Source organism: Chlamydotis macqueenii, chromosome 1 (genome assembly GCF_036417535.1).
Source record: "Chlamydotis macqueenii isolate bChlMac1 chromosome 1, bChlMac1.mat, whole genome shotgun sequence".
NCBI lineage: Eukaryota > Metazoa > Chordata > Aves > Otidiformes > Otididae > Chlamydotis > Chlamydotis macqueenii.
In genome coordinates, this window is record NC_141556.1 from 26896653 (window position 1) to 26917521 (window position 20869).

The 20869-nt window shown below is 41.0% G+C and overlaps 2 protein-coding genes across 4 annotated transcripts in view; one reads left to right on the top strand and one right to left on the bottom strand.

The window, feature by feature from the left end:
- The window catches only part of CTTNBP2 (cortactin binding protein 2), a 92158-nt gene extending 88992 nt beyond the window's left edge, over nt 1–3166 (top strand). For both annotated transcript variants that reach the window (XM_086747472.1, XM_086747463.1), the window contains one exon: nt 1586–3166. In XM_086747472.1, the coding sequence (XP_086603598.1) occupies nt 1586–1831 (246 nt within the window). In that variant the 3' untranslated portion in view covers nt 1832–3166. The remainder of the gene's footprint in view (nt 1–1585) is intronic.
- A 5636-nt stretch (nt 3167–8802) lies between these two features.
- Nucleotides 8803–20869, bottom strand: part of CFTR (CF transmembrane conductance regulator) — an 89072-nt gene continuing 77005 nt past the window's right edge. For both annotated transcript variants that reach the window (XM_086739999.1, XM_086740000.1), the window contains 4 exons: nt 15355–15444; nt 12059–12231; nt 11599–11704; nt 8803–10133 (listed from right to left, as the gene is read on the bottom strand). In XM_086739999.1, the coding sequence (XP_086596125.1) occupies nt 9927–10133; nt 11599–11704; nt 12059–12231; nt 15355–15444 (576 nt within the window). In that variant the 3' untranslated portion in view covers nt 8803–9926. The remainder of the gene's footprint in view (nt 10134–11598; nt 11705–12058; nt 12232–15354; nt 15445–20869) is intronic.

Consider the following 20869-nt stretch of genomic DNA (forward strand, 5'->3'; position numbering starts at 1 on the left):
AAAACCAAAGTTGGTTGAGACCCTTATCGTCGTATTTTTTCACAGCCAAATATTCAGAGTATTAGAATATTTTCTGTAATTTCACTTACAATCCAGAGAACAGTCTCTGTTGAACAGAAACAATTTTAACATTGCAGATTCACATTTAGATACACTGCTTTTGAATATTTCTCTAAACACATTAATGTCAGACATTCCAAATCAGAGCCTCACATAGTAGTGATGACTGGATAATTTGGTAAGTCATGTGACCTGCTCATTGCTACCATAAATTTTTCCTAGTTATTTTCTTTTCCTTTTAAAGTTCCTTCTGACAATGTATAACTGTATTGACTCTGGAGGTAGACAAGCTTAGCTACCTTTGAGTTTTTTTAAGAACTTAGTCAAAAGATTTCATACAGAATTAAAAAAAAAACAGATTTCCGATATCTTTGTGGGTAAATCTTCGCCAAAATGAAGGAAGCACAACCCAACCTTTTGCTAGAGGGGAGAGAGTTTTGATAGAAAGACAAGCTTTGTTCCTAGATTTAGTCATTACTGCACCAAATTTATCAAAAATCTAGAAAAGTACTGTCTCAGTTTGGAAGCAGAAGTCAAATTTTTAGAGGCAATTGTAACATGATGAACCTATGCAGCTGCAAGAACTGATGCCTGAAAAAGAGTCTGAGATTAGGAAAACATCCTTTTCCGAAAGTAAATAGAGTTCTGTAGGTAACAAAAGCAATACTGCACAAGCAGAGGAGATCTTATGAACAGTAATGAGACAAATTCCTTAAAAGGGCAATGTACCCATAATTATTTTTTTTTAATTGACTGGAAGAAAAAATGCTTTCAAGTGCGTGAAGGAGAAAGAGAAAACTGGTAAGAGATGCAAAATCTTTGATCCAGGATAGAAACAAATTGATGGAATCAAGGATTAGGAGCAAGTAGAGAACAGACAGTGATGAACAGTCTGTTTTCATGCCACCAACCTTTATGTGAAGAGCAATAGTTGATGGTGAAAATGAATTTTTTAATACTGCTTCCCAGAGGATGATCCGGATTCCACTGATGCCAGCAGTTAAGGCCGTAATTCTCCTTTCCTGTCGCTGGAAAGATAGGCATCTCTCAGGAAAGATATATATGAGTGACCATCATAAAATGGCTTAACTAACCTCTTTCAACTTGACTATAAAGGAACAAAAAGTGACAACATACCTGACTTTGACACTTGAGGTGTCTAAATTTGGGCAAGGTGAATATGATCCAGTTTTAAAGAATGTAGCTTCTTAGCATAAATAATTTGAGATGCTAAAATCTAATTTGTAAGAAAGCAATCTATAAGATTATGGATTAAAATGTAACTAACATTTCAACTTCCTTTCTTGAAATGTTGGTTTTGTTATTATTTTTTGTTATTATTTATAGCCTTGATGGTACAAAATAAGTGAGTATCTGTATTGAAGCTGAATTTTTTACTTATAAGTTAAACTGCACAAGATTGTAAATAACAAGTGTTCCATGGGACTTGTAGGGTTCGTTGGTTGTTTTTCTGGTCAAGTGGCAATACTTATTTATACAGAAAATGCTTTTTTTTTATTCATAGGATGGAACGTGTCCTCTCAGCAGCAGTCGAACTGTGGAAAGCAGCAACAGTAAATCAAAGACAGAGTTGGGTGTTTCAAGGGTTAAGTCTTTTCTTCCTGTTCCTAGAAGTAAAGTCACCCAGCCTTCTCAGAATACTAAAAAAAGCAGCAGCAGTAATACAAGGCAAATAGAAGCAGATAATAACACTAAAAGAGAGATTTGGAATTTGCACAAAAAAGAACAAATAGAAAAATCTAATAAATAAACCTGCTTACCATACAATTTTATGTGTTCATATAATCTCTATTGCAAAGAACCAAGTACGCAAATATGTAAATATTTTTAAAAAATAAACTGTTTCCCTGTAATATAAAGTTTGTACAGGACCACAGTTTTATTTCTATGTAAATCAACTGGAAATTATATTGATTTAAACTTCAGAAATGGGCAGTTTTGCCACCTTCATAAATGTTTTTTTTTTCTTCTTTTATTAGGAAAATTACTCGTTTAACTGATAATATTCAGGGGAATCACCACAGGATTCTATTTGTGTATATACTGTACATAAATATATTCTATTAAGTTCACGTGTTAAACTGCATTCAGATGAGTTGCACAATATGTACAGCAATGGCTTCAAGCTATTGTACATGCATTTTAAAGTCATGTTTTTATCTTCACTTAATGAAAAATTAATGGAATGTGGCAATAACTAAAATGATTGGAAACGCAGATCAATTACTTTCAGCTACAAGCCATATTAAATACTTTGATTTCTCCATCATCTGCCTGCTGAATTGTGATTTTGTTTCTCCCAAGCTTCTCTTCATCTAAAATGTCATGAATTTCCGTTATAACTTTTAACTTTTAAAAAAGGAAAGAGATTGAGAAATTAAAATGCAATAAAACTTATTTTTCTCAGACTCTTATTCTTTGATAGAATTGAATAAAATGTGATCATTTATTAACTTAGTTTTTCTTGTATATTGTAAAAACTTTTTTATGCTTCATTAATGTTTTAAAAGTATCCGAGAAATAATAAAGTTTTACAGAAACAGATTTTACTGAAAAGGAATTTGAGCACAAGCTTAACTGCAGTATTATCAGAGATAATGTAGTAGCAGTAACGTGAGTTACTATGTAATTATCAATTTCTATTGTGGATTTAAGATGTAATTGCTGTGAAATGATAAAAATTAAGTGTTCTTCATTTTTCCCCCCGCTACAGAGGTAGATGAAGTTCACGAGGGAGAGTTTCTGTGAAGGGAATATTTCCCCAGTCTCTCCTTACGGTAGCTGCAGTTACAAACTTGTGAATTGTAATAATGCGGAAACGCTCGCTGTCTCAATACCTCATCTGGCAGGCAGAGGAAAATGCAGAGTTTTCTTGAGATCAGACTTAAATTCCTCCTGATGGGCTAATCAGGAGGTGCTTTTGAGAGCTATGGACAGTAACATGGTCGTGCCTGTAATTCCCGAAGTAGCGTTTTTCTCGAGATAAGCCTGGAAGAGGAAAGGATTACCTAACTGTTTCCTAACACCTCACCTTTATATGTAAAACCCTCATCCCAAACTCATGTCAATAAAATTTTGTACTGCATATTGTCTGTCTTTCTGTCTCTTAGTTTGTACGTGTGTGTCAACTCTATCAATACAGAATATTAGAAGCTTATTTCTGTAATCATTTCCTGCACAGTGTATTTAGAAGGTACAATATCTTTTGGTAATTACTGTTTTATTAAAACTTTGATTTATTTTGTGATAGTAACATATAACCAAATACCAATGATTTTTCTAGAGGCTGATTTTTTTTTTCCACAGTAATTTTGGTGCTGAAAAAATGGGATGCTACTTTTGCAGTTGGCTGTCAGCAGAATGAGTCAGCTGCAAACCCCTGTAGGTCAGAGCAATGGATCTCAGCAATGACAGTCCCTTATGCGCTGAAGCGGCGTGAGCAGCGGTGTGATTCCTTGTGAGAAACACTCAGGCATGGATTTCACGGTGAGGAGGAATACAAAATGGATAACGTTTTTTGTAGTGATCACACAAGTTGCATCATCAAGATTTGTAATAACAATAAACATTTAAAAAAAGGTATAAAAAAGAAGAAAAATCTGACATGCTTCTAAGCTACATTTGTTCTACATTGAAAATACACCTTGGAAATGTCAGACCTCATTTAGATCAAGAGTTAGCAGTGTGTTTCTGTGTGGGAGGATCTTAGCACAGTGTCCTAAAGCGTGTTTTGAGACATATATTTTAAGACTCTCTATATTTTCTGTGAGAATCAAAAGTCTTCGGTGCTTTGAGTGAAAATCTGCAGAAGACAGGCTAACGTGAATCATCTGTTCATGGTTTGAAAGTTAGGTCCCTGTTGCTAAATTTAGCATTGCCTTCCAGTGCCCTCATTATCCTTTCTTTTCAGCCTGCTATCCTAATCTCCCTCCATCTGTATCTTTTACCTGGTTGACTTCCATCTGCTGTCATTTTGTTTGGCTGTCTTTCAGTTCAACACAATCTATGATCTTCACATATCTTTAATCACACAGTATTTTCCAGATCTCCTAACTGAATCTTATCTTCTGTAGTAACTGTTAAGCTCTCTTGTTAGGCCATAACAGTTCCTGCCCTCAAATGGTGAAAACCACGTAACCATAAAGTAGTTTGCATGTGAAATTTGCTTGCAAACATACTGGCTCCTCCGTTGGTTTATCCTTTGGATTGTGATAGATTGTGCAGAAGCAAGGCAAGGCTCTGTTCACGAGTTCAGGGCTTCACTCTATCTTCAGGTTCTTTCTGTGATGCTACAAAACAGCATTCCTCATACATGACTTGTAAGACCAACTACGGTCATTTGGGGTTAGTAATGGGAAAAATCATTTTTCTTCATTCCTTCCTGTGCCTTAAGCAGAGAGGTTTACGTGTGCTATCTATGCTGGACCACGCTGCTCCACACTGCGCTCTGCTCCCATTCATTATCCATTCCACATTCAAAAGAAGTGAGACAAGTGAAGAGAGAGATACCCTGTCTATGTGGAGGAGTATCTCAGAAAAAAATAGAGAAGCTTCTAAGGTTGTGTCCATTCCACAGGCCAGCAGGTCAGTGGAAAGGCTTTTAATTTAGCCCCTATCTGACTACACTACACTCCTTATACACAGTTCAATCTCTTCAGCCACAGGAGCATGAAGGATCATTCTCATCCACCAATGACCTTGGTAAATCCTAAACATTCCAGCTCTCCACTTCAAGTTAGTCCTGAAAATAAAAGCTTTCAGCATGTCTCCTACGGTTCTTATTTCTTGGCAAAGAGTATAATAATAAGTTCCTTAAAAGAATGTCTGAGTCCATCAGAAAATATTTGCCTCAGTTATTTAGTTGTTGAGCATGAGCTCAAAAATGAAAAGTGTGAAGAAACGTGCTCCATCATTCAGCAAAGGCAGCAACAGTCACAATCAACAAGAGCACAGAAGGCCTGAATTTCCGAGGCTTGCCTCTTCCTGTAATACAGCTTAAGTGATTTACAAAACAGATGAAAACTCTACAACTTTCCAGTAAAACTGGAGAAGCAGAATAGCCTCTATAGGTGGAAGATGCTTATGGAAGGAGTCAATTTAGAGAAAGCATGAGGGACCACTTTCTTGGTGCTAACTCTGGCTAAAGTGTTGTTTATGATGTTCAAACCATAATTAAGAGACTTAAGAATTACAAGGTGGGCTGCTCTTCAGGAACTTGAAGTCAAAGCAACTGTCGAGGCAGCAGGAGGTGTGTTTGTGCTGGGCTGGAGCAAAGGCAGCCTCAGAAGGCAGCAGTTTGCTTTTACATGCAGTTAAGATATCGGAAAGGACTTAATTCCAAGGATTTAGAGAAACAGAAGGAAGTTTGGAAGAGGGGAAGCATTTTCTCAGCACAGCAGTAGTGCAGCTGCAGAGGTTGCAGCAAACTCACAGGCCCATCACAGAGACAGGAAGGGTAACTGTAGGCCCCTGAACATAAGGGAGGATACCAACATCCATTTTGACGTGGTATGTGCAAAAGGCTTGGGGAGAAGAAACTATGAAAACCCATTGAGAAGTTAAAGCTTTGATCACAATGAGAAGGAACCTGTTGAGAAAGAAGATAAAATAATGGGCAAGAAAGTTAGACATTACTTGAAATGTCTCGGTCCTGGTGAGTAAAATTAGTAGTAATATTGTTAATCGTAGGAAAAGGAAATTGGTTTTGAGAACACGAGGGTTTGTAAAGGAAATGTGTTATTGTACTGCATTGCACATATTGCTTAATTTGAAAGATTTTTCAGGCAGTAACTAATTATCCGTTAGTGAACACACAGTTCTAAAGTGCTCTTTTTTCCGAAATATTAAATCATGGTCAAGTAATGGCAGAGCTAAAATACCAAATCTATGTAAGAAAGAGGAGGAAAAAAAGTTACCAGAATACTTTTTAGATAAAGTAAATAAAATGCCAAAAGGTCAAGTCAGAACTATGTAACTTTTGCTTTTTATTTACTTTATCTAAAAAGCATACTGGTAAGAAGTATTAAAAGTATCAATTAATGCCAATTCAGAATTAATCCTAATATGAGGAAATGTTTTAAAAGGCACATTTTCCAAGAGCTGCCACATTTCAGGGAAATAACTTCAACATGTTGCTTTAATTCTAACAGGGTAGAATTCAAGATGTGTGGAGGCAATTGGGTGTTTGCAGCTCTGATACTGGTGCAGCCGGCTGAGGGACGTGAGGCTTGTGGAAATGAAGGAGGTGGAACTTCTTAAGAAAGACTGGGGAAACAGATATTTCAGGAATAAAATGCTAAAGCTGGTAACACACCAGTTAAGCAACTGTGAAAGCAAAATTGGTTTTTGGAGCAGCAGGCTTGTTTAAGCCCAGTGAGATAGTGAGCCACTCCAACTAATGATGATTATCAAGCTGCTTTGTGTAGCTGTTTTGCATGTAAGATTTACGAAGATAGCTAAATGTGTACAGTTCAAGTTTGTTTAGGCTGACTTTACTTGGCCGTTGCTGTCCTAAGAGCTTCTTAATGCTGTGTGAGCAGTTTGGCCACCCTTCTCCTCTGTACTTAAGGAGAGCCACAGAGCCTTTGCAGGGTAATTATTTCACTCTTTTCAACTTTTTTGGTTTCTTCTCAGCAGGCTGTAAAATTAAGACTTTGTATGTGGTATTAGAGTCAGCACGCTCTTCTCTTTGGCCATATATTTTACACACACGCACACACCCCTTTTTATGCTACAAGTGTGTGTTTTTAACAACACAGTGCTTTGGGAGGGGGTATTCTTTTTTAATTTCTGTTTTGGTTTATCAAACATAGGCAAAGTAAAGCCCATGAAAAGAAAAAAACTTCATAAATAATGCTCAGCTTGTGTTTACACAGGCCATTGGTCTTTTCTTCCACTGTGTTTGGGTTACAACCTCATGTTCTTTCTCCCCCCACCCCTGTGCTCCATTTGCCACCATGAACAGCATGTGCAACTTCCCAGCCCAGCTTCAGGCAAACTGCCCTGGGAGCTATTATCCCAGCAACAGCAAGTACAAACACACTTATTCTAGAAGGTAACGTACTCGTCTTGACCTTTGTTGGGAAGCGGATGCTCTCCTCCTCATGGAGGCTGGTACTGACTTACCTCCTGTTCCAACCTGCGCCCCAAAGGAGCTGAAGCAGTATTTTTGGACTGAAAGAAACAGCATGTTCTCCTCCAGCCTTTTCCCACTTGCCCTCGGAGGGCAGAGAGAGAAGAATTTCTGCAGCATCTTACCTGGGCTCCTTGGCACAGGCAGGAGGGTGGTGACAGCTGGGTACTGACGGCAGAAGCTGTTTCGATGAGTGTTGTCCTACAGCACTGGGGACAGTCAGTTGACTGACACTTTTTTTTTTTTTTTCCTTCTGAGTGCTCCTTCTGGCTGTTTGCATCAGCAGCTTCCACATACATCCCCTCTACTCTGTGCTCCTGCTGTTTTTACCTTTGCCTTTCTTGAAATGCCGCCTCGTCTGCTTAGTGAAACTTGCCACCTCCTAACTTTAACAATGACCCCCAAAAAATTAACGCTACTAATTGTGCAAGCTTTGAAGCACGCACTGATTCTGATGACACAGTGGTTCTTTTCTGCTGAGCTTTCCATAACATCGTGTTTATTGAGATAATAAACTCTCTCCAATGGTATGTCTGCTCCTCTGAGTAACGTCTTGAAAAAGACCTTGATCCTTGACATTCCTCCTCGGGCTTGGCCGTGCTGCAGCAGGCCTGGCTTCCCGGCCAGACTTGGCTGCATACGCTGTGAGGACTTGTATGAATGGCGAGCTGGCTGTGTGGGAGAAGTGATACACAGGGTGAGGTGAACAATTTGAGGGAGTGGGGGGAATGGAGATGGGATTCAAAAGTGATGCTACTTCAATATACAGTTGATTTTTTGTTTTTATAAAGGCTAAAGCAGGCAGAGCGTAGTGGGGGAGAAACAGTGGCACAGCAAAATCGAGACTCAAGGGGATCCAGAACTCTCTGTGACCAAGAGGCATCACTTCATGGAGAAAATCAGGCAAAGCAAGGAGATGATCACGCAGCCTGAAAGGAAAGAGACCCGGGTAAGCGCTAGAAGATAGACAAGAATAAAAGTACAGTATGAAGGATCGAGTAGGAAAAAATAAGATAGGAGAAAAAAAAGCATATTTGCAAAGGAAATATATAATGCAGGACAGAAAATGTGTAATGTGAGACAGAGCTAGAAGAAAATGAGAGTGGGACAGGGTGAGCGCTGCTCCACTGTGAGCTCCAGAGCTCTTAGAACCCTTCTTTTGCCAAATTCCTATCCCACAGGAGTAAAGGAGCCTGTGAGGGAGCAGGCTGCTTTCACCTGCCACAGCACGCTGTGTCCCTGGGAGAGGCCCAGCCGGTGGGGCGAGGTCCTGCTCTGGATGCCACAGCACCACCCTAGTGCCACCCGCCCAGCTACAGGCTGGGCACGGGTGTCAGCTTTTATTGCCACTTTTGTCATAAATAAAATGCATTTAATAAAAATGATGCACGTTTCGATAGGCAGCAATGACTGAAGTGGAAGTAGCAGAGCAGGTCTGCGGTGTCTGCACCAGGGGGTGTTGTAACATGTCGTACAGGCAGTTTGATTTATATTTTTTTTTATTTAAAGAAAAAAAAAATCTAAAATGTCTGTATCACTAGAATACTTTAGTGCATAAAGACAGCATTGGACAGTACCTGGCCTAACTCCGGGGCTGCCCTTGTTATTAACAGCTCTATCATAATGTGACATCAAAGACCAGTAGCAAAAAAAACCCCAACAATCCAAGGAATAGAAAACTTTTTGTACAAATATATTTTTCTTTATAGTACATAATCACTCTTAAAATACATAATTTCCTTAGTAAATGTTTGCAACAATATTAAAATAAATAAAATATCCTAGAGAAAGTTCAGTTTCATCATAAAACTGCAAACCAGAAGAGTATAAAAATTAATCTCATTATTAAAGTCAACTTCAGAGAGGCTTCTTCTTTTCTTTTTTTTTTTTACACCAGAGTAAAAAACACGTAAAGGTGCCAGACCTATGCCGATTATTCCAGTTCCGCTGCCAGGAGTCCCACCTTTCACTAGACGCTGAGGTCAGCCTGTGCTCACCTCGCTGCGAGCGCGTGCAGGGTCGGGTGGCGTGCCTCCTAGGTTTTAAGAGGAAATACCGATTCTCCCTTAACTGTGGAGTTGTGACAGATGTTGACTGGCTCGCGAGTCAAGATCCGCTCTTCCTCCATTTTCACCTGTGCACACGGAGCGGTGCGCTATTAGGAAAGGGCATTTGGCCTTTTCTGCTAAGTTGAAATTACAGTTGCTGCATGAAAAAAAAAAAAAGAGGAGGAAGTTTTGTGTGCGCCTTGCTGATATTGTCCCTTAATTCGTCTGCAGGAAGTTAATCCAAAGAAGCTTTTTACATTCTGATTTTTCTATTTTCCACTCAGATTTGATCATTTTTCTCACATTCTTTCTGCTGTCTGGACCTCTCACCCCAGCAAGAACATTTCTAACAGTTCTCTGAAATGATTATGTCGGGCGAGGCAGGTTACTTCTGCTTGCCATCTCATTTGTACCGAATTAGAGCAACTTTCCAAAGGAAGTCTGGTTTTACCATTAAAAGTGGCAAAACTTCAAAGAGTGTACTAACTTGCACACGACTAATCATGGAAGGGAAGTAATTCCCAAATGCACGTGTAGTTGTTGCAGTGTACGCTTCCTGCAAGGTTCAATTTGTGTACGGCTCCCGCAGGTTCAGAAGCGCTGGTCCTGTCACCGCGGGGCACTGCTGATGATTCATGCCACAGAGCGAGCGGCCACACCACGTCTCACAGCCTCGTCTCCTGCACTTCTTCCTCCGTCTCCTCCTGCAAAGCAGTGATTTTGGGGCGAGATTTGCGTTTGCTGGAGTTTCTGTGGTGTACCGGGAGTAGCTTAAGGCGATCAGCGTGGCTGATGGCTTGCCTGAAGGAGCTCTTTTCATTCAGCAGCTTCTGAATGGATTCATACTGCCGCAATTTATTGTCCTCAATTACCTGAAGAAAGATATCACTTCATTAGATGGGCAACAGTGGTGCTGGCAGGATTCAGCTAAGACAGCTAGCAGAGCAGGGAGGAGACAAACACATAACAGAGATCTTCTAACCACAAAACCCCAGTTTACAGTTTGCAATTTCTAATTACAATCATAAAAATAAATGTTAAAATTTTAATGTGGAAAAGGCGTCTGTTGCTCAAGTTTCAAAGTGCCGTTTGGGCTTTGCTGGTTTCTCCTTCCAATGTGATTTTTACCTCTGAGATCATTTGTTGAAGTCTCCAGGTACCATGGCATTTCCCCAGCACTGCTAAATTGCCAGGTTAAGAAAGTGTTAACTGTAGAAAACAGAGTTATATCACAAGAAGGCGGTGGCTGCCAGCAAGATGCCAGACCTTCTTTGCTTTCCTCTCTCCAAACAAGGAAGCACCGTTGGCCGGTGTTTGAAGGAGACAACAGGTTTGCCCTGTACAGCTATGCCAGCCTCCCCTGTCAGCAGAAGGGGAAAAATCAGGCTCCTCTGCCGGCACTGCAATGCCAGCATGTCTCAGGTGAGGGCACAAGGCTGACAGGAAAGAGATTTTAGCAGCTTTGTTGCTAAAATGTTGTTTGAAGGATGGGAAAGCTGGTCTGGGCAGAGGCTGCGTGCCTGCCAGGGCTCTGCGGCACAGCCAAGCATGGCATGGGCTGAAGGTGAGGCTGAAGTCCAGCGGGAGCAGAGGTGCAGCACATCCAAAGAACGCACAACTTGCCTATCAACTGGCCTGCTTCCACTTCAGGCTGTGTTCCTCCTGCTGTGCCAATACACCCAAGCAAACATACATGGAGAACGATGTTTTACTCTGCTAATAAAATTAAGGTTCCCTGTTATGGAAGAATCAAGAAAATACAGAGGAAGGAACCTAATTTTTAAGAACAATTACATAACTTGCCTTTTATTTCCTTTTTATAAAACAAAGGAAATACCCCAGGACTTCAGTATTTTGTCACCTTGATTAAACAAGAAAGGAATATTGAAGTGGCTTGATGAAAGAAATCAGCAATTCTGACCATCAGATGTTTGCTTAGGAAACCTCTCTTCCCCATGCAGCCTCCTATTGCTCAAGGGCATGTGCAGCCATTTCTGCATTTGCAATGGTAAAGCCCTGTGAGGCGCTGGGAGTTTTTTCTGGAGCTCCTGAGCCAATTTGCAATATAAGGCCCCTGGATGAGCAGCTGGATAACCTACACAGCTGCTGTTCTGGTTGAAAGAAGGAATCCAGCTCTTCCACAATGTGACCTAGCTCATCTGAACACAAATGAGCTGTTCATTAGGTGAAAGAGCAAACAGAAACCTGCTGCTCTTCTGCAACTGCCTTGAACAACCCCCATCAATCCAGCCAACTTCATCAGTTCAGCTGGATGTGTTTTGCATGTTCATCAAACGTCATGAAATAACGGGATGTGAGACTATGAGAAGCGCTCACCAAAAATCGCTGGCACTCCAGCATTGCCTCCAGCCTGTGTTCGGAGAGTATCACCGTGCAGTTGGCAAATGCGTGCTTCAGGGTCTTTCTGATCACTTGGGAGGTTCTGAAAGGCAAACAAGCATCAGTGTTTAGACTGCAATGTACACGCCAGCCCAGCTGATATCTGTATGGATGGTATTTAATAGTCTAGCTGCGTGTTGAAAAGCTCCCGTGCATTGACACCAACACTCCGCAGCGTCTCAGCGTTCTGCACGTCTGCTGTGGGAGTGAGCGTCAGCCATAAAGCTGAGGTTGTATCTAGGCTTCCCTGATCCCCCATGCAGAATTGCTAACATATATTACTGAAATCAGGTTTAGTAACAGGCCAGACAAGTTACAGAAGGTCTCTTGCAGCCGTGCTGCCTCACTGATTTTCTTATTTCATATTAGAAAGCTAGAACAAATGAATGAAACATACACAGGGTCCAGGTGAGCACTCGGTTCATCCAGCAGCAGGATTTTGGCTTTGCTGAGAACTGAGCGGGCAAGGCACATCAGCTGTTTGTGGCCGTGACTGAGGACGCAGCCTCCATCCACAAGAACAAAGTCAAGCTTGCCTGGAAATTGCTCAATTACAGACTTCAGCCCAACCTGTCAGAAAGAAAAAGGACAGGAAAAATCAGTAAGATACAGTTACTGCTGACTGTGTGAATCGCAGCTTATGCCTTTAATTTCCTTGCCTTTCATTTCTGACAGCAAAGAGAAAGCATAAATTGATGAAGAGGAGAATCTGTCCTACAAGGTAGTAACTGAAGGATGCAAAAAGCACTGAAGTATTTGACTCTTACAACATGCTAGGATTTATCTTGGGAAGCTGAGAGCTAATGCTTCATTTGTTTGTCACGTACAGTGAGTTTTGGCATTTTGACCAAAACATTCTGAGTTAGCAGGCTAGAGAGAGGAATGTATTTGAAACTTTTTATCCAGCAGCAATGTACATCATTGGAAGTATTAAGAAAAATTATTTTTGAAAGGCAAGAAGGCCTCTTTACTTACTAGGAGAGTAAAAAGAAACAACCAAAATTCACATGCTACATTAAAGCAAGAGAGAAGATAACCCAGGTCACCACGGCCGTTGTCTCCATGGCTCTGAGAGTGTCTCCATCTGCTCCTTTTGCTGCCCCAAAAATCCTGTGCACTTTGTTCACAGTAATGGCATCACAGGCTTCCCTCTAGCACTGGTGACAAAACGTTTAGAGGGGTGCCCATGTCAAGGGATGCTGCTTCCCTTGGACCAGCAATCGGAATCCAGCTCTCAATGACAGCAAAAAGGAGCAGATGCTTTCTCACTGTTTCTTACAGTGCTCCTTTTTGCTCTCATTGGGAGGTGCACTTTGTACACCTCAAAGCAAAGCTTTGCATCTTCTACAGGTCCAAACTGACTGTGCTCCTTGGCCTACTCGGCATCATTTACAGATAATTCTTTGTAAAATCTGAGAACTAGGAAACACGTGTGAGTTGCATTGCTCCAAAAGATGTTATAAAAATGCAACGCAACACCAGTGGTTTATGAAGAGCCCCTCTTGGTTTTTTTAAGATATTACTGATCTGTAATTAATTTGCATTCCAGGGAAAAATAATTGGAATTCCCCCTTTGTGTTTCCATTTTACATGGAAACCATATTAAACTCTGGTGTGTGGGTACGTCTGTTGAATTTTGGAAGAAATCATGCTTTTATTTATAAGGAAATTAAGGCCAGTGCTTTGTTCCTCACTCCTCTTTTCAATACACACCGTATTTTAAAAGAAATTTTGCATTTAATGGCTGGAAAAGGTGCTTTCTTCTTAAAACCACACAAAGCCTCTCCGTGTACCTATGGGGTCCAGACAGCTGACTGCAAGAGTAAAACTCAGCCTCAAAAGCTGACACAAGCCTGACAGGTTCGGCTGCTGAAATATGGGGGCAATAAAAAGTGAAACATCTGACATCTGTTGAGGCAACACCTTGCACTCTGCAACTGATTGCGAGGAGCATAAAAAGCTGATGCTGATCTCAGCAGGATTCTCTAAATCCTCAGCAGCCAACATGGGTCAGGGATAAGCTGACAGGTAACTTTCTTTCTGTGCTGTGCTCCCAAAGTTACACTGACTCACTGTCACTGACAAGCCAGATTTCAAGAGCATGAACTTTTTAAACAATCCAATCAGTCCTAGTAAAAAGTATTGCAGCTTTTTTTCTTTTCTATTTGCTTTGCACTCTCGCCTGTGCAATGAAAACCTCTGTATCACATATGGATTTGCCAAACTCCTTAATGATAAACACTTCAAAATATTTTTTTTCATGCCATTTTAAATGAGCTTTAGCTCTTTAAAATCCCAGCCTTGGTTCACACAAACACACTGAAAACAATCCTTAAAAGCAGAAGTAGAGCCTGTCTTTTTCAAGAAAAGGGATGTTAATCCAGGCTTCAGTTTTTCCCCAGTCTCAGAGAAGTGGAGAAGCACTAGCACTGGGCACCCTCTTGCCTCTGCTAGGAGACGCTGAAAAGCTGCTGTCACATCATTTAACCAAAGATGTAATGATGTTTTTATATGACAGTAAATTACTCATAGAAAGTATCTACTTTCCTCTTTTCCAAACATAGGGAATAAATTAAATAAAACCAAAGGGGAGAGAGGGCAAAGACAAAGTTAGTCTCCTGGATGGGAGAAGAGGAACCTTTCAGATTAAGTCCCACTCTTGTAAGCATCTTCTGATACTTGAGACTTGCTCTGAAGAAGGAAAATGGCACCAATTCATTATTGATTCTGTATTAATTAGGTCATCCTTACACTGGAAAGAGAAATCTGCTTTCTAGGCTGCAGCTCCTTCCCTCCCTTGCCTCTCACCTGCTTTTTCTCCTGGCAGCCTGCACACCTGTGCAACCTATTAGGGACAGGCAGAGCCAATAGGTGGCATCTGACAACCATAATGCGTGGGGTTCAGCTCAGCACGGAAACAGAACTGCAAAAATCTGGCCCCTAATATTGGAATTTTTAAAAGTTGATAAAATCTCAACATAAAATTAGAAAAAAACCTTCACGTTCATAAAATCTAATATGCCATGATTCTTATTTTCCACGGAAGAGACAGCTGCCCATGACACAAGCAATACCTAAGCCTGACTGCGGTGTCAGTGAGCGCTCCTTCTCAGCTGGCTTTATTCTGGCCTGAGAATCACAATAACTGGAAAATATTTTGATGAAAGATTTTTCTAAGCTGAATATAAATATTTCCTATTGCAATAACATCAGTCTTATTTCTAGGACAGGCTATAGGCATTTTTCTTTTTTTTTTTTTTCTGGACACCAAAATGCTTACTAGTAATTTTTACAGATTCTGGTAGAAAAATGTCTTGTAGAGATTTCATATATTTGCCAAACCATTCAAATGAGAAAAGAATACAGAACGTTTTCCTGTATCAGCTTCCTCCACTTTTTTTCTCTGAGGGTCAGCCCAGCAGAGCCAAATGTAAAACCTCACCTATGATAAATCACTGCATGAGGAACCCAGACTGTGCTGTAAGGAAGTTTATCTTTTTTTTTTTTTAAGCTCTGACAAAGGCGCCTTTTTATTAGGCAATAAGGAAACATGGTTTATAGCATAGCATTATGTTTCCTCAACTTTTTTTTCTGAAGACTCTCTATAAAAGTCACATCCGACAGTCATTTGACCCACACTGCACTCTGCTGTAACCACTTCACCAGAGGGGATAAAAAATTAATCAGTTTTACCTCCTCTGCAACTTTCCATATTTCTTCATCGTTCCACTGCCCATAAGGATCCAAATTCATCCGAAAAGTTCCAGAGAATATGAACACTTTCTACAAGAAAAAAGATATACACACAAGTAGATAAATACCCTGAAACACTGTGTAAAGTATTGTAAATTGTAAAGCATACAGAGAAAGAATAACCTGCTGCCATTACCAGCTAAAGCTTATTGCAGGTTATTAAAATGTTTTTAAAACAATGTTCCAAGAAAAGTGATTTTTTAAATACTTACGTTCAGTTTTTGGCAATTGTCTTAAAAAAAAAAAAACTTAGCCAAACTTGTCTGAAAAACACTAAAAATGAAATTTCAGCAGTTTTCAGAATAAAAGATTTCCTGTATTTCCATCTTGGAATAAGCCTTTTTAAAACTATTTTTGATTCTTTATAACGTGAAACATATTCAAACAAACAAACAAAAAAATCACTAAGCCAAAGTGTGTGTTTCTACAGTTTTGTTTTGAGAGAAAAAAAACTGTTGGATATTTGTCAGTATTCAGGGACACTGTCCTAAGTCGTTTTTCATCAATCAATTTCTCTTTTTCTAATCAGTTGTAGCCAAATATATATCAGCATCATTCTCCTACCTGACACTTCACCATGTCCCACCAGTCCTATCTCAGAAGAGGGGCTTTTCCTTTGTCTCTCACTGTCCCCTCACTGAAATGTGACACAGCACGACCTGATTCACGACTGGAGCAGCAACAACCCCCTTGCTGGTGTACGAGGCTTCCCTGATGGATGCTGCGGCCCATGCTCTCTTCCTTCCGTCTCACAAGAGGAAGAGGATGCACATTTCCTGGCACTGAGCGAGCATCCTTCTCGCACTGAAGTTCACTACTCATTTCTACTCTTCTCATCAGTTTAGGCAAGTAGATCCAAACGAACATCCCTTAGATACACCTTTTGTAGCCTGATAAAGCAATGACTCAGACAAAATTAAATATTTGTTAAATCTCTTCTTACACAGGGTAGGTGTGTCAGAGTCTGGTGAAAATGAGGTTCTTCAAGGGACACTGAGGTTGCACAACATTTCTTATGAGATAAACCCAAGCTGCTGCTTTCTGTGCTGCGAGGTACACCTGCTGCTTGCAGCAAGCAGAACTTGCTCTCAAAGAATGCAAGCGCTTTGTTGAGAAATGCTGGCTCTTTCCTTGTACATACGGAACAAATACCGAGAGGAAAGATTTGAGACAATTTATTTTCTTCTCTTTTGTCTTCCTAAAGAAAATATTTATTTAGAAAAAAATATATATTGAAATGCCACTGATTCACAACCACATAATTTCTTGGAGTGCTGGTAGTCAAATGCTACCGAAAGCGGTGAAGGACTAGCTGTACCAGCAGACAATGGCTGAGAGAATACACTTAGCAAGTACTTTCCCAGAGTCTGGCCAGTCTACCACAATTCCCATCTGACCTAACCTGGGAACTTGGCATTCTTTCATTAGATTTCAAAGTGATTTATACAGACATTTACACTAATCATTTAATTATGATTAATTAAAAGTTTAAACATGCCAAAAGAAAATAAATTACATTAATTAATTTGCTTAATTAAGATATGTAAGCTATTGCAAATAGCTTATTTGGTGCAAGAGAGAAGGAAGTACCTGGTCCAGAGGAGAAAAGCAGCTGCTTTTCAGTGGGGTGGATTTCAAGGCGACACTGCCTTCACCACACTGCCAGCAACACCCCAACCGAGCGGCAGGGGAGGCAGCAGTGCACACAGATAAAAGTCATCGAAGCACTTTTGGGAGAGACTAGGGGAAAGAGTAGACTCTTTCTTTTATAATCATGACTGTTATTGACAATGAATGCTTCGGTGAAGTACAGCACGGTCCTTTTCCCATGCCCTGCACTGGTTTGGTGGTGTGAACAAGGCAAGGTTACTTGCAGCAGAATTAGATTCTTACAAGTAGTGGGTGCGGTAGAAATGACAACGCTGTGGAAACAGTGTCAGACATGGGATTGTTCACACTTTGAGCGCCGTACATTTCACTAATGGAATGGCTATTTTCATTTCTCAGTGGTAAAGAACAGTTAACTGAACAAACCAGTTTTAAAGAAGATAGGGCTGAATAACATTCCTGCTGAAGTGCAGCAGGTAGAGAAATAAAGGGTACTACTTTCTTCAGAAATTGCTGTTAGTCCTAATAACTGCGCTTTCAAGAAGCAGGGCACTAAAAGCAAGCTATTCCCAAAAGTACTTTTTTTTTTTTTTTTCACAAGGTAAATATTTCATTGTCCTCAATTCGGCTACTTTTCTCTCCAATTCAACACCTCCTTCCTCCTAGCTCATTAGAAACCACACAGGGTTCATTTGAGTAAATATCATGTGAGTCACATGGGCAATTTAGAGTCCACTTAAAAAGAAGAAGAAAAAAAACCCCAAAATTGTTAAAAGCTAGAAGTCTAAAGTGAAAAAAAAAAAAAAAGTTAATCCCACGGATTTATGTGTTGTTTATAAATATGTAAGAAGGAGAAATTACGAGAGCATTGGAAGAGGGAATGGATGGCTGGGGAGGCCAGCAGCAAATCTGGAACCATTTCCTTCTTGGTCACTTGTTCAATTTCACCCAGGATGATAATGGGTGTGATCACACAACAAACAGTTTCTCAAATCTGACATCCACCCACAAGTAAAACACTCAGGAATATAAATATGGTCATGTTTATGTTCTCACCATCCCAAATATTGTAAATCAACCCCTCTGAGGGACATTAATCCCCTCCAGCGGCTAGAGCCTCTGTGTACTGGTTACAGTGCGGGATACACTCAGCTCGTGGCGATAAGCTTCCTAAGTGATTTAAGTGTTATGTGGAGAACCAAGACCCTGGAGCAGCTAAGCAAACGCATACAGAAGAATAAAGGACCAGTTGACAAAAGGCTGCTAAGGAGTGAGTGTATCCTGGCTGTGAGTAGCTGCAGTTGCAAGGAAAGACAACTCGTGTGCAGGTCCTCAGCCAGATCCACAGACCCTTGCTCCCATACACTCCAAGGCTGGAGAGCAAATGCAACACCAGACACCAGCTCCATGCACAGAGAAGTTAGAGTAACAACAGTATGACCTCATGTAGCATCCTCTGCTTCGTATATATTATGGCACAATATCACCATGAAAGAAAATCAAATTCCTATGTGAATGCTTTAGTATTCCATGCAGAGTTAGCAGTTTTGTTTTCATAAGTGTCCTTTAATGACTTTACATTGACATTAAAGTATTTCTAGATAAGCATAAGAGCATGGGAGCAACGAAGACCTTCTGCAAGTTTTTTGGGACCAGTTCTGTAATGTTCTCCTCCGAAGATGCTAAAACAACCTCTGCTTCCCGTAGAGCTTACTGGTAAACACAAGTGCTGTCCTCCTGGCAACACTGAAGCCATGATGCAGAAAACAACCTATATACTGTCCAAAATGAACACGTGGAGTTGTTAATTAATGTCCCCAGGTGTTCTGTGCATGGGGCTTGTGCAGCAGATGCTCCCCGGTGTGGTGATGCTGACCGGTCTCGATGCCCTGCAGGAGCTCAGCTTCTGCGGCACCCTCTGTGGGATCACCTCCGGGGAGCTGCGCTGCCCAACAGGCTGCACCGTGCAGGAGCACCCCAGCACACTGCAAAACAGACACCCCTGCCATCTCCGAAAGGGAACAGCCCTGAAGGGTGCGAGAGGCGATGAGACAGTGCTGGAGACAGACAGGCAGCGAGACAGACAGATACAAGGAACAAAGTGAGATAGCTACTGAAAAATGGGAACTACAAAGATAAAAGTTGTGAAATTTCTCATCTTAAGTAAAATAAAGGAGCAAAAGTGATTTGATTTTTTTTTTTTTTGTTAGCTGGCAGTCCCACAAACTGTAGTAATATCATTCTCCATGCTAAGCTTTGTTTTAGCTCTGTGTGAAGTATTTACACGTAGAAAATGGTGTGAGATGCACCAGAATGCAGTGGAATAACACTCAAGAAGACACCAGAAGTCATCCACTTTCTTTCAGCTAGCAGCGCCTTATGGGTCTCAGGTTTCTCATCGTTTATTTTAATGGAAAACTGGCTGCAGGTCTTCTGTTCTCCATTCAAAGCCAAATTTCTGAAGGCATTTTCTCAATTTAATTATCCATTAAATATCTCAGGATGCAAACTGCACAAGGACCTGTATGCAAAAGGGCTTCAGTGTGTTGAAACCAGATGCAGCTGGATGCCCTCACCTTGGAAATGTGGTGGGGAACCTCTTGCAGAAGAAGCTCAGAAAGGACTGCCCAGAAAGAAGGAAAGATAGGCTGCAATTATACTTCAAACAGCCTGTTATCGCTGGAGTAATTGCTTTGCATGAGAATGACAAACATCCTGTAGGAGCAATGCTGTGGTCAGGCTGTACTTCAGCAGGGCCGGCGGCGTGTGAGGATCGACAGGAAGGAACTTCCTTGTGGGTGCTCCAGGAAATGTGTTTGATATGATTTACCCCTTCACGCCACTGCAATGTGCTGACAGCTGGATTTGAGATACTGAAAGAAACAGGGTTTTCCCTTTGCTCCAGCTCAGCAGGATCCTTGACCACACCGCAGGCCATTCCAGCGTCGCCTGCGTGGAGTGGACAGCAGTGCGTTAGGATGCTGCACATGCTATGCAAGCGTGCATCAATGAGGTTCCCATAGAGGAAAAGCTCTTCTTTTCTTCTAAATTGTGAAATTTAGAGATAAGGAAGAGAAGGAGAGCATTGGAAAGTTTTCATGAGGAAGCATGCCTCAGGTACAGCTCCATTCTCCTTTTGTTAGCGAAACTGCTCCTGGAGACGGTGAATATCCAGGTGTTGCTGTAGGCCAGCTTCCCAGGCAATTTTTTTTTTTTTTCATTCTGAAGCCGTAGGTGAACAGTAAAGAACAAAAGGCTCCCTTTGTCCTGCCGGGAAAGGCAGGGTGGCATATGCAATTTCTCTTCCCTGCTGGGAAAGCGCTGGTGAAAACTTCATTTCATTCTGAATGTGGGAACTTTTGAGGCATAATGTGCAGTTCTTTGGCAAGGCTGTGGGACAGGAGCTGCAAGCTGAAGTGTGCAAACAGGCTGGCAACTCTCATGACCTTCCAGCAAATGGAAGGCTGGGATTTTTTTTGGCGTTCATCCATGTATCAGGGACTTCCAAACTGAACTGAATGTGTAATTTTAACAATGAGCTAACAATGCGCCTCAGCAGAAGGGCAAGTTACGCTGCTGGTGTAATAAACCTCTCTCACATTTTGCTGACGGCTGCAGAATGATGTTTTCTATGCCATTAGTGACTCTATATTGAGTACTTAGCTATAAGAATTATTAATTGTATTTTTCACTAGTACAATGAGGCTACTTTTTACCAAGCACTCAGTTTTCTCCTCAGTCCATGCGTTCCCAAGGACAGGTGGAGATGGAAAGCAGAAACCCTGCTGGGCAACCCCATCCCAAAGGAAGAAAGAGCTGAGACCGAAACAATGATTATGGGAGAGAC